The 13,691-nt window shown below is 46.4% G+C and overlaps 1 protein-coding gene across 1 annotated transcript; it reads left to right on the top strand.

Annotated features, from left to right (window-relative positions):
- Window positions 1–2,103: 2,103 nt before the first annotated feature.
- On the top strand, window positions 2,104–8,146 carry LOC140390347 (zinc-binding protein A33-like). Its single transcript, XM_072475419.1, has 6 exons — window positions 2,104–2,737; window positions 3,112–3,207; window positions 4,316–4,549; window positions 5,564–5,586; window positions 5,671–5,789; window positions 7,323–8,146. Exons 1-6 carry the CDS (start codon window positions 2,336–2,338, stop codon window positions 7,853–7,855), a joined length of 1,407 nt encoding a protein of 468 aa, XP_072331520.1. The 5' UTR covers window positions 2,104–2,335; the 3' UTR covers window positions 7,856–8,146.
- Window positions 8,147–13,691: the final 5,545 nt, after the last annotated feature.

Genomic DNA, 13,691 nt, shown 5'->3' with positions numbered 1-13,691 from the left:
GTCTGTAACCCTCAGGTGTGTCTCTTGTAACATTGCCACATCCGCCTTCAGTCCCCTCAGATGCGTGAACACGCGAGTCCTCTTAACCGGCCCATTTAGCCCTCTAACATACCAAGTGATCAGCCTAGTCGGGGGCGTCCGCCCAGGCGTCCGCCCCCCCCCCCCTCCCCCCCACACCCCCCTGCCGATCAGCCATCACCCTTCTTAGGCCAGCCTCCAGCTCCCGTTCCTCGCCTCCTCGGGTCCACCCTCGGGCATCCGCCGTCCTTGACCTCCCGATTGTCCCCTAGCAACAGTTCCTCCCCTGTCAGCAGAGCAGCTCCCCCACCCCTCCCCCCATTAGCAGCACCACAATCCCAACACCCCCTCCCCCCATACCAAGCTTTTCACCTGCTCACCCCCCACTGCACTTCCGTAAACTAGCTCACCTAGCTAGCCTGGTAGCTCCTGCCCATGGCGTCAGACACCCTATCTCCCTATTGTCCTCCCTCCCACCCCCCCACCCCCGCTCGTACATACATATTCAGAGCATCACAGTCCCCAGTAAACAAATAGTAGAAAAAATCCTTTCATCCATCACCCACCAGAACAGAATTAAATTACATTTCTGAGCAACTGCTCAAACATCTTAACAAAATGAAAATCAAAGAAAAAGGAAGGGGCAAACAAAAACAAGAATAATGCCTTGTTGCAGAGCGCACTGCAAATCCAGAACCTCACAGAAATAACTTTAAGCCAAATCGACCCCGCAATGCCCTCCCCCAAGGTTCAATGTCCTTAGACCCCTGCCTGCCTTCTGTCCTTGATAAAGTTCATCGCTTCGTCCGGCGATTCAAAGTAAAGTTCCTGGCCCTCAAAAGTGACCACAGACACGCTGGATGCAACATCCCGAACTTCACCCCCTTCTTGAAGAGGGTCGATTTTGCCCTATTAAATCCGGCTCGTCTTTTGGCCAGTTCCGCGCCCAGGTCCTGGTGAAATGAAAACTGAAAATCGCTTATTGTCGCAAGTAGGCTTCAAATGAAGTTACTGTGAAAAGCCCCAAGTCGCCACATTCCGGCGCCTGTTCGGGGGGGCTGGTACGGGAATCGAACCGTGCTGCTGGCCTGCCTTGGTCTGCTTTAAAAGCCAGCGATTTAGCCCAGTGTGCTAAACCAGTGTGCGCAACTCACAGTCCTCCCACTTGCAGCTCCGTATCTGCTTGGCCCACCGCTAAATCTGTTCCATCATCACCCTCGACTGTTCGTTCGCTTGCGGCTTCCTTGCAAGCGCTCTATGCGCTCGGTCCACCTCCAAGGCTGGAGTAAACAACCCCTCTCCCATCAACGTTTCCAGCATACTTGCCACATATGCCTTCACGTCCGATCCCTCACTACCCTCTGGGAGGCCTACGATCCTCAGGTTCTGTCTCCTGGACCTGCTCTCCAAATCCTCCACCTTATCCTGCAGTCTTTTCTGTTGGTCCTTCACCAGCCCCATCTCCGCCTCCAACGTGGTTAGATAGTCCTCGTGCTATGACACTTTTTCCTCCACATTCTGGATCGCCCGTCCGTGGGCTTCTAGCCCCGGTTCCACCCGATCAATCAATGCCTTAATCGGGTCTAGCGTATCCTTCTTTAGCTTGGCGAAGCTCTCCTCAAAGAACTTCACCAGCTGTCCCGTCGGCCACTGTGCCACCGCACCAGAATCCTGCGCCCCTGCCATGCTTTTCTGTGTTGCCGGTTCTGTACGCGCCTTCTTTGCTCGACTGTGTCTCCTTGTGAGGCCACTTCTAGTCCAGTGCTCCATACACTGGTGAGGAATTTCTCCCTCCGACTCCATGGTCACAAACCTCAGGCAGCTGAAAGGATGATCTAAATGTTGGTGACAAAGAAATGCCAGATGTGGAGATGGACGGGGGTGGGCACAGTAAGAAGTCTCACAACACCAGGTTAATGTCCAACAGGTTTGTTCCAAATCACAAGCTTTCAGAGTGCTGATCCAGGTAATTTTGATTAAACCTGTTGGACTTTAACCTGGAGTTCAAAGAAATTCAAGAGCTCCTCCCTTCTTCGAGTGGAGGGGAGGGGGGGGGGGGAGATTCGCAGGGGACAGAAGGATTTTAATGACTGGTGTGGTTCAGAGAGAAAAGGAAATAATGTTATAAAGCTGACTTTATAAAAGTGAAAAAGGCTCCAGACACAATAATGGGGTCAGTTTGATTTAATTCCAAAGTTCCTGACACTGAGATGTGTCACTGATCACGTGAAGTGAAATCCAGGAAGTGCAGCCCTGAACAGGAATTGAAAGTGACAGAGCTGGAACAGGGAAGGAGAGAGAGACTCTGAGCACTGGGATGGCGTCTCCAGATCTCACACAGGAACTAACCTGTCCCATCTGTCTGGAGATATTCACCCAGCCGGTGTCTCTGGAATGTGGACATCATTTCTGCAGCTCCTGCATCTCTCAGAGTTGGCAGAAGGTCCCGGGCGATGTTTCCTGCCCCCAGTGTCGACAGGTCTTCACCCAGAGGAACGTCAGGCCCGCTCTCACCCTGAATAACATCGTGGAGAAGTTCAGAGAGCAGAAGGTGAAGGTGACACAGCCACAGGAGGAGTTTTACTGTCAGGAACACGAAGAGAAGCTGAAACTCTTCTGTGAAGATGAACACAAAACGATCTGTGTGGTGTGTGGGATGTCCAGCGCACATAAGACGCACAGGGTGATCCCAATAAAGGAGGCAGCCCAGATATACAAGGTACTGGATCACTGCTACTGACACAGGTAGATGGGGAAGAGGGACAGGGTGTAAGTAATAGAGAGAGAGAGTGTTTGTAGAATGTGGGGAGGGGAAGAAAGGGCAGGAGAGTCAGGGGTAGGGAAGGGGAGAGGAATGTCGAAAGAGAGAGGGAGCGAGGAAAGGATTGATTGAGGAGGGGAATTAACCTGGAGGAGGATAATTGTAACAAACAGAATTAACCCACAGCTTCTACTTTGTTTATTGAGTGTCAATCCTGAGAATATCTCCTTCTCTACCTCACTAGTCTCACTCTATTTAAAACAGCAAACTCCTCCTGAATGTGACAATGATTGTTTCCTTTGACAAACCCCTTTGTGTCCTTTCTGTCTCAGAAAAAGTTAGAAACATCATTGGAAACTCTGCAGAAGCAAATGGACCTCAGTCTCCACAGTAAAAGAAAACGAGAGGATGGGATTTTACACATGAAGGTAGGAGAGTGTCCTTTAGGCTTTGTGTAAACTTCCCTGTGTTTGTTATTGAGAGTGAGTGAGCTTCTCACACAGTCAGAGAGAGAATTTTACTGAATAAAATGCTGCTGCTCCAAAGTACACTGCGGGCTGGTCCCTGAACGGTAAGAAAGGGAGTGTCTGCAAACTGCAGATTATTATGACAATGTGAAAATGTCTTATTTTCTCTCTCAAATCAGTCACAACAATTCATTAAATAAATCTTGGCTGTAACTCACTCCCGTGTATCCATTATTCTATATATAAACCATCTGAACCCCTCGATTAGCTTCCAGTCTGTAACTCACTCCCAAGTATCCATTATTCTATATGTGAACCATCTGACCCCCTCGATTAGATTCCAGTCTGTAACTCACTCCCAGGTATCCATTATTCTATATATAAACCATCTGAACCCCTCGATTAGATTCCAGTCTGTAACTCACTCCCAAGTATCCATTATTCTATATGTGAAGCATCTGACCCCCTCGATTAGATTCCAGTCTGGAACTCACCCCCAGGTATCCATTATTCTATATATAAACCATCTGAACCCCTCGATTAGATTCCAGTCTGTAACTCACTCCCAGGTATCCATTATTCTATATATAAAGCATCTATACCCCTCAATTAGATTCCAGTCTGTAACTCACTCCTGGATATCCATTATTCTATATATAAACCATCTGAACCCCTTGATTAGATTCCAGTCTGTAACTCACTCCCAGGTATCGATTGTTTTATTTTTGAACTATCTGAAGCTCTAGATTAGATTCCAGTCTGTAACTCACTCCCAGGTATCCATTATTCTATATATAAACCATCTGTACCCCTCGATTAAATTCCAGTCTGTAATTCACACCTTGATGGTTCTTATTGAGGATTAACCATTGGAATCACTTTATAATGTTTGTTTGTAACTCACTCCCACATACTCAATATTCCATCAAATTATTGAGCCGGCAGTGAGCTGTTATTATTTGTTAGTCCTACTGGATGCAAACATTTTTCCTATATCCCAGTGGACAGAGACCAGGGTCACTGGGATTATAAACGTTGTTTATTCCGTTCTGTATTCAATCTGTTCCAGGCTGAAGTTGACAGACTGAGAAATGAAATCAACAGTGAATTTGAAAAGATGCACAAGTTCCTGGTTGAGAAGGAGGAGCTGCTGAAAGCAGAGTTGGAGAGAAAAAGCAATAAAATAACAGAGGAAATAGAGAAGAATTTAACCAAAACCATGGATGAATTGTCTTCTCTTGAAGGAGCAATAAGAGATCTAAAATCGAGGCTGGAGGTACAAGAGGCCCCAGAGTTCCTCAAGGTACAAAATCTCTTTGTCTTGTCCAGTGAAACATTCCAGAGACTGAGGGCAGGCACTCTGACCTTTAACCTCTGGGATTGGGCAAGGCCTCAGTCTGATTGGTTGGGTGATTGTTTCTTTCTGCTGTCAGTAAGGGTCCAATGGGGAATGAGGTGAGAGAATCTCAGTGTGATTCCGATACTCAGTGTAACCACGGCACTGATTGATGATTGGACTCAGAGAGAGCTGGGCTGGGAACTGGAGACGTTTACACTGCTGCCCATGGAGTTCTACTGAGGACGGGGTTAAGATGCGTTGTTAAAGTGGAGTCGGTAGATCTTTATTGAGTTGTGGGTTTTGCTGTTCCTGATACTGCGAACGCTGGATTCAAATGAAGCCTCAGCCAGCAATCGTGTTGGGATTAATATCGGGGGTGGACAAGAGACACAAATTAGAGGATGTCTCGGAGGGTTGTGGAGCTGGAGGAGATTACAGAGATAGGGAGGAGTGAGGCCATGGAGGAGTTTGAAAACAAGGATGAGTATTTTCAACATCAATACGTTGTTGAACCGGGAGCCAATGTAGTTCACCAAGCACAGGGGTGATGGGGGCTACGGTTAGAGAGATAAGAGTGGGAACTGGTGCGGGCAGAACACCCAGCTGGACAACAGTGGAGAGGCGGTGGAGGAGGATGGTGTGATCGACCGTGTCAAAGGTTGCAGACTGATCGAGAATAATGAGGAGGTGAGAGGGGTGAAGATGTAGATTTAAAGGAGAGACAATCCCAGCTAACATGGGGACCAGGAGGGGAGTTTGGGAGATCAGTAGTTTTGGGGAAGAGGATGGAGGGGACAGGAGGTGGGTCTGATGACCAGGATGAGCTCAGAGAGGGAATGAAAGGAAAAAGTAAAAGTTATTTTCTATCTGATTCCTTGTCTCGATTCTGTCCCTCTTCAAAATTTCTGCTCGGGATTTACATCAACAAGAACTCTTTAATCTGACTCGATCATATCTATTCTCTTTCTTTCCCCTCAGGATATTCAGGACCTGTTGATGAGGTAAGCAGGTTTAAAGAAACAGTTTTGTGATGTGATCACTCCTGTCTCTCTAACACACACTGATTTCCAGACCTGTTTTTACAGGAGTCAGATGGAGTTTCACAAGCCTGGAACTGTCTCCACTCAGTTACCTGCAGATATCGCTGGTGAACCATTCAAATACATCAAAGTGTGGAGGGAAATGAGAGCAGTGATTTCACCAGGTATCATTCTCTGTATATTACCGTCTCCCTGCTGTTATCCAAGTGATTAATGAGGTTTGACACACTGATGAAATGATCAGAAGATCAGAAGGAACAAGAACAGGAGTGGTCAAGCCCAATGATCCTGCTCTGAATTTTGATAAGATCATGTCTGATAGAATTGTGGCCTTTACTCCACTTTCCTGCCTGTCCCAGATGACCCTTAACCCCCTTGTTGATCAACAATCTATCGAACTCGGTCATGAATCAATGACCCAGCCTCTGCTGCCCTCTGTGATAGAGAATTCCAAAGACTAATAACCCTCTCCGAGAAGGAATTCCTCCTCATCCCTGTCTTAAATAGAGGCCCCTTCATTTGATGCTGTGTCACCAACACCTCACTTACCCCAGAGATCAAACATCCTCCCAGCATCTACCCTGACGAAGGAATCCCCTCAGAATGTTATGTTTCAATAAGATAACCTCTTATTCTTCGAAACTCCAGTGAGTACAGACCAACCTGCTCAACCTTTCCTCATAAAATAATCCCTTCACCAGGAATCAGCCCAGTGAATCTTCTCTGAACTGTGTCCAATGAGAGTCTCTCCCTCCTGATGTAAGGAGATCAGATCTGAACACAGTACTCAAGCTGCAGTCTCACCAATCCCCTGTACAGTTGCAGCACGTCTTCCCTACTCTACACTCCATCCCTTTTCCAATAAAGGCCAACATTCCATTTGTTTTCCTCATTCCTTGCTGTACCTGGACACTAACTTTTACTGATTCATGGTCAAAGTCCCCCAAATCCCTCTGTACTGCAACATTCTGAGTCTCTTTCTATTGAAATAATTTGCTGCTTTTTCTATTCTTCCTGCCAAGGTGGACAACCTCACATTTTCCCACTTTATACTCCATCTGCTAAATCTTTGTCCACTCACTCAACTGGTCTATATCCCTCCGCAGAACCTTTGTATCCTCCTCGCAACTTCAAGACCTAACATTGTGGCATCAGAAAATTTAGCTCCAGTACATTCGGTTTCTTCATCCAATCAGGAATATTGATCATAAATAGTTGTATCCCCATCATTGATCAGTAATCTCGGGAATTTGCAAAGATTACAACCAATGCATCCACTTTCTCTCCAGCCCCTCCTTTAAAATCCTGGGATGCAGGACATCAGGTCCAGGGGACAAGTTGCCTTAAATCCCAGTAGTTCTCCAGGTATTTTTTTCTGGTGATCTTAATTGATTTAAGTTCTGCCTCCATTTTTTTCTCCTGCCTCTGTCCTGGGTCAGAAGCCGATGAGGGTCAACTTGTCTTTCCCGAGGTCTTGTCCTGGAGAGAGATCTTTATTCTCAGTGAATTGATGCTGATCTGTGCTGAGTGAATGGAGCTGAGGGAAGGGGGAGAAATTTCTTCACACACTCTGTCCCTGAGCTTCCACAGTTCCTGGGCTGAGGAAAGTGGTGATGTCCCATCACCGTCTGTACACGTCTCGTCATTCACTCCTGTTTTTCTCACAGTAACAGCTTCCCAATCATGTTCTCTTCCAGTTCCAGCATCTCTCACCCTGGACCCGGAGACGGCTAACAACTATCTCATCATTTCCCAGGATCTGACTAGTGTGAGGCACGGAAATGAGCAGCAAGCTCGACCTGATCATCCGAACAGATTTACTGACAACTTGTATGTGTTGAGCTCCCAGAGTTTCACATCAGGGAGACACTACTGGGAGGTGGGTCTTGGAAACAAGCCTTACTGGATTGTGGGTGTCTGCAGAGATTCTGTCAACAGGAAAGCAAACATCACACGTTCACCTGAGAATGGATTCTGGGTCATCGCCCGGTATCCTAACTGCAAATCATTGAAAATCCCGGATGTCATCTCCCAGCTGAAAGTGAAACCCCGGAAGTTGGGAATTTACCTGGATTATGAGGGAGGACAGGTGTCATTTTACGATGCTGAGGACATGTCTCACCTGTACACCTTCACTGACACATTCACCGGGAAACTCTACCCCATCGTTAATCCTTGTAATGATAAGTCTGGTGATAACCCTGACCCACTGACCCTGCTCACTGGGTAACACAGTGGGACACGTTTTGGGAGGTCGGAGTTTTAGTGAGAAGCCTGATTCACTGTCTGAACAGCTCATGTTGTCCTGATTCTCTGCTGTGTGCTGTCAGGGGGTGAGTGTGTTTCTGTATTGTTTATTCTGTAAATTTAACTCAGATTCTCCACCCATCCCACTGTCCCTCTCTGAATATAATGGGACCCATAAACACTGGGCTGGTGTAGAATGAAGCAAAATCTCCTGAATTGTGGTAACTGTGCCCAGCTCTCGAACAATTCATTGTGAACCTTTATTTTGTTTCCTCCCTTGAATAAATATTTTATTTGAAGACGGGACAGACACCTGGTGTGATGATTATTGATTCAGTGAATGAGCAGAAAGAATGTTTTAAATTAATTTACCAGAATGTGGGTGTTGCTGCTGGGCCAGCATTTATTCCCCATCCCTAATTGCCCTTAAGAAGGTCTCCAGGTGGTGGTATCAGGAATGAGAATATCAGAATAGGTTCCGGAGTAGGACATGTGACCATTCAGTAAGATCCTGCCTGAACATCAACATCGACTCCACTTTCCCATCCTATCCCTTCATTCCCTTTGTGCTCAGGAATATGTCGATCTCTGTGTGGAATATACTCACTGACATCTCGCCGAGAGAGAGAATTCCAAAGATTCACAACTCTCTCTGAGGGAAGGAATTTCTCCTCATCTCAGTCTTAAATGGACGACCCCTTACCCTGATTTTGTGACCCCTCGTTCTAGACCAGTCTCAGCATCGACCCTGTCAGGCTCTCTGAGAATTGTATATGTTTCAATAAGATCACCTCTTATTCTTCCAAACTTCAAAGAATATTGATCCATCCAACTCAATCCCTCCTCGTATCGGAAAACCCTTTCATCCCAAGAATCAATTCCGTGAACCTTCATTGCTCCCTCTAAGGTAAGTATATGTTTCCTCAGATAAGGAGACTAAAACTGTCCACAGTCCTCCAGCTGTGACCACACTCAATCCCTGTTACTTTGCAGCAAGACTTATAGTCTTATACTTCAGCCCCGTTGTAATAAAGGCTAAGATACCATTTACCTTCCTAATAGTTCACTGTATCTGCTTGTTAACTTTCTCTGTTTCAGCTAATTTAGGGGGGTTGCCATTTAGGGTAGGTAGGGATAGGTTTAGGTATCTGGGGGTCCAGGTGACAGGGGAGTGGGCGACACTGCATAAGTGGAACTTAACAAAGTTGGTGGAGTAGATAAAGGAGGACTTTAGGAGGTGGGATACACAGCACCTGATGCTGGCGGGAAGGGTCCAAGTGGTTAAGATGAATGTCTTGCCAAGGTTTTTATTTGTATTTCAGATGCTCCCGATTATTATTCCGAAGGCCTTCTTCCGGAATTTGGTCAACGTAATTTCGGAGTTTATTTGGGTGGGGAAGGTGCCAAGGGGGAAGTGGGCTGTGATACAGAGGCAGGGAGAGAAAGGGGACTTGGCGTTACCGAACCTGCTGCACTATTACCTCATACGCTGCAGGAAAGGATGTCCTGAAGCGTGGTACATTGGCGAGACCATGCAGACGCTGCGACAACGAATGAACGGATATCGTGCGACAATCACCAGGCAGGAATGTTCCCTTCCAGTCGGGGAACACTTCAGCAGTCAAGGGCATTCAGCCTCTGATCTCCGGGTAAGTGTTCTCCAAGGCGGCCTTCAGGACACGCAACAACGCAGAATCGCTGAGCAGAAACTTATAGCCAAGTTCCGCACAAATGAGTGCGGCCTCAACCGAGACCTGGGATTCATGTCGCATTACATTCATCCCCCACCATCTGGCCTGCGAAATCCTACCAACTGTCCTGGCTTGACACAATTCACACCTCTTTAACCTGGGGTTACCCCATCTCTGGATCTATAAAGATTTAATCACCTGCTAATGCTCGCATTCCAAGCATTGTCTGGCATCTTTGAATCTGTCTATATATATGTTTCTGGAACATACTTCTTCATTCATCTGAGGAAGGAGCAGCGTTCCGAAAGCTAGTGACATCGAAACAAACCTGTTGGACTTTAACCTGGTGTTGTAAAAATTCTTACTGCACTATTATTGGGTGGTGAATGTGGAGAAAGTGAGGTGAGAGTGGGAGGGAGAGAGGCCGGAATGGGTTAGGGTGGAGGAGGAGTCCTGTAGGGGGCCCAGATTCAGGGCCACGGTAACGGTGGCACTACCGTTGTCACCGAGGAGATATATGGAGAGCCCGGTTGTACAGTCCACGGTTAGGGTGTGGAACCAGCTGAGGAGACAGTTTCGGATGGCGGGGATGTCGGTGCTAACATTGTTGTGTGTGAACCACGGATTCAAACCGGGGGAGACGGATGGCATGTACAGGAGGTGGAGAGAGGTGGGGTTGATGAGGGCCAGGGATTTATATTTGGAGGAGAGGTTTACAGGACTGGAAGAGCTGCAGGTGAGGGTAGAGATCCTGAGAGCAAGTGATTTTAAGTATCTAAAAGTGAGGGGCTTTGCAAGGAAGGTGTGTAAAGGGTTCCCCAGGCTGCCGAAGTATGTCGTATTGGAACGGCTGCTGCTTCTGAATGTGGAGGAGGGTAGAATTGGGGACATACTTGGGTGGCTGGGGAAGCACATGGTGAGGATTCAGGAGAAATGGGAGGAGGAGTTGGGGGAGAGATAAGGTGGAGAGTGAGGCGTTGGGCAGGGTGAGTTTGACCTCTTGTGCGAGGATGTGTTTGATACAGTTAAAGGTGGGATGGGATACAGTGAGTTACAGACTGGAATCTAATCGAGGGATTCAGATGGTTTATATATAGAATAATGGATACCTGGGAGTGAGTTACAGACTGGAATCTAATCGAGGGGTTCAGATGGTTTATATATAGAATAATGGATACCTGGGAGTGAGTTACAGACTGGAATCTAATCGAGGGGTTCAGGTGGTTTATATATAGAATAATGGATACCTGGGAGTGAGTTACACACTGGAACCTAATCGAGGGGTTCAGATGGTTTATATATAGAATAATGGATACCTGGGAGTGAGTTACAGACTGGAATCTAATCGAGGGGTTCAGATGGTTTATATATAGAATAATGGATACCTGGGAGTGAGTTACAGACTGGAATCTAATCGAGGGGTTCAGATGGTTTATATATAGAATAATGGAAACCTGGGAGTGAGTTACAGACTGGAATCTAATCGAGGGGTTCAGATGGTTTATATATAGAATAATGGATACCTGGGAGTGAGTTACAGACTGGAATCTAATCGAGGGGTTCAGATGGTTTATATATAGAATAATGGATACCTGGGAGTGAGTTACAGACTGGAATCTAATCGAGGGTTCAGATGGTTTATATATAGAATAATGGATACCTGGGAGTGAGTTACAGACTGGAACCTAATCGAGGGGTTCAGATGGTTTATATATAGAATAATGGATACCTGGGGGTGAGTTACAGACTGGAACCTAATCGAGGGGTTCAGATGGTTTATATATAGAATAATGGATACCTGGGGGTGAGTTACAGACTGGAACCTAATCGAGGGGTTCAGATGGTTTATATATAGAATAATGGATACCTGGGAGTGAGTTACAGACTGGAACCTAATCGAGGGGTTCAGATGGTTTATATATAGAATAATGGACACCTGGGAGTGAGTTACAGATTGGAATCTAATCGAGGGGTTCAGATGGTTTATATATAGAATAATGGATACCTGGGGGTGAGTTACAGACTGGAACCTAATCGAGGGGTTCAGATGGTTTATATGTAGAATAATGGATACCTGGGAGTGAGTTACAGACTGGAATCTAATCGAGGGGTTCAGATGGTTTATATATAGAATACTGGATACCTGGGAGTGAGTTACAGACTGGAATCTAATCGAGGGGTTCAGATGGTTTATATATAGAATAATGGATACCTGGGGGTGAGTTACAGACTGGAATCTAATCGAGAGGTACAGATGGTTTATATATAGAATACTGGATACCTGGGAGTGAGTTACAGACTGGAATCTAATCGAGGGGTTCAGATGGTTTATATATAGAATAATGGATACCTGGGGGTGAGTTACAGACTGGAATCTAATCGAGAGGTACAGATGGTTTATATATAGAATAATGGATACCTGGGAGTGAGTTACAGACTGAAATCTCATCGAGGGGTTCAGATGGTTTATATATAGATTAGTGGGCAGCACGGTAGCACAATGGTTAGCACTGTTGCTACACAGCTCCAGGGTCCCAGGTTCGATTCCCTGCTTGGGTCATTGTCTGTGCGGAGTCTGCACCTTCTCCCTGTGTCGGTGTGGGTTTCCTCCGGGTGCTTCCTCCCTCTGTGTTCCCAAACAGGCGCCGGAATGTGGCGATAGTTTTTCACAATAACTTCATTGCAGTGTTAATGTAAGCCGACTTGTGGCAATAATAAAGATTATTGTTATATTTATGGCCTCACTCAATCCGGCCTCCAACTGAAAGGCAGCTGACTGTGCAAGTGGTCATTCACAGTACTGCCAGCAGATGGCGGCACTGCTCCATGTAAAGCCCTTCCAGCCAACCTGGGGAAAGTGTGGGTCAGGATGAGAGAGATCAAGGGGGGATTTCAGGAAGCGCTTCTTCACACAAAGGTTACAAAACCAAGGTGAGTAAATGTTGGTCAGATACAGATCAGCTATGAGCTGACTGAATGGTGGAACAGGCTGGAGGGGCTCAATACCCAACATGTTCTGTAGAATTATCCACTTTGACATGAGGATCTCAGGATATCTTTAAAAGATGAGAGACTGATAAATATTGGGAGACAGAAGGATTTGTGTATCCATGAAGTAGAAAAAAATTTTAAATGTATTTTATACCAAATAAATTAAATAATACAAAAACATAAGGAACCTGGGGAACATTCTCCCCAGCACACAATGTTACAATCTGGACAAATGTTTCTATTTTACACATTCCCCCCGCGCGACGGACTATTCCTCAAACGTGGCCACCGACGATCCCCACCGTGTGGGGATCAGAATCCCCTCAGATATGGGAGTCACTGGGAAATCCAATCGGGAATTCAGGAGAAACATCTTTACCCAGAGAGTGATTAGAATGAGGAGGTCACTGCCCTTCACTGAGAACAGGGCAGGGGACGCGGTTCAAATAGAGGGAGTGTGTCCTTGCCCACCAGCTCAGGGCTGGACTCACTCTGACTGGGTTTGGGGATGGAGACGAGGCCCTTGTTTCAGGTGAAGCAATATTTTAAATCCAGGCTCGATGTACTCACAGTGACTCCCAGTGGGATTCAATGGAAAGGGATATTGTCCAGAGTGTTCAACAAGAGGCTGATTCACTGTCTCCCATTGAGTGCTGCCACCCCAGTCGAATATCCTTTAATGAGCATCACTGTCTCAGTGACATGTCTTGTGAGATGATCACTAACTGCGGGTGAAGCAATAGCAGAATCAGCTTCACGATTTGTTCAAACTAACAGAAGATTAACAAGCGGATGGAGCAGGAGGTGAACAGGAATTTAAAGATGTTATTGTGCAGTCGATGTCCCAGTTCCAGATGTGTAAATGTGATCCAGTGACTGACAGAGCCTGTCCCTTCATCACGCTCCAGTAAATGGAAGCTCTGCCCAGGTAGGGTGTGTCTGTGTGTGTGTGAGTGTGTCTCTGTGGGTGTCTGACTGTCTATCTGAGTGTGTGTGTCTCTCTGAGAGTGTGTGTATATGTGTGTGCCTGTCTGTGTGTTTCTATGTGTGTCTGGGTCTGTGTGTGTATTTGTGTGTGTGTCTGTGTGTGTGTCTGTCTGTCAGGGTCTCTGACTGGGACTGAAGACTCCCCTCAGG

The sequence above is a fragment of the Scyliorhinus torazame genome, chromosome 14, assembly GCF_047496885.1.
Source record: "Scyliorhinus torazame isolate Kashiwa2021f chromosome 14, sScyTor2.1, whole genome shotgun sequence".
Lineage (NCBI taxonomy): Eukaryota > Metazoa > Chordata > Chondrichthyes > Carcharhiniformes > Scyliorhinidae > Scyliorhinus > Scyliorhinus torazame.
Note: the sequence above shows the minus strand (reverse complement) of the source record. Positions and strands in the feature narration are given on the sequence as shown.

Excerpts from the sequence above, each read along its gene's own strand:
- LOC140390347 (XM_072475419.1), top strand. The coding sequence starts at position 2,336 with ATGGCGTCTCCAGATCTCACACAGGAACTAACCTGTCCCATCTGTCTG. Across the intron at positions 2,738-3,111 it reads AGGCAGCCCAGATATACAAG|AAAAAGTTAGAAACATCATT; the intron begins GTACTGGATCAC and ends TTTCTGTCTCAG. Across the intron at positions 5,587-5,670 it reads ATTCAGGACCTGTTGATGAG|GAGTCAGATGGAGTTTCACA; the intron begins GTAAGCAGGTTT and ends CTGTTTTTACAG.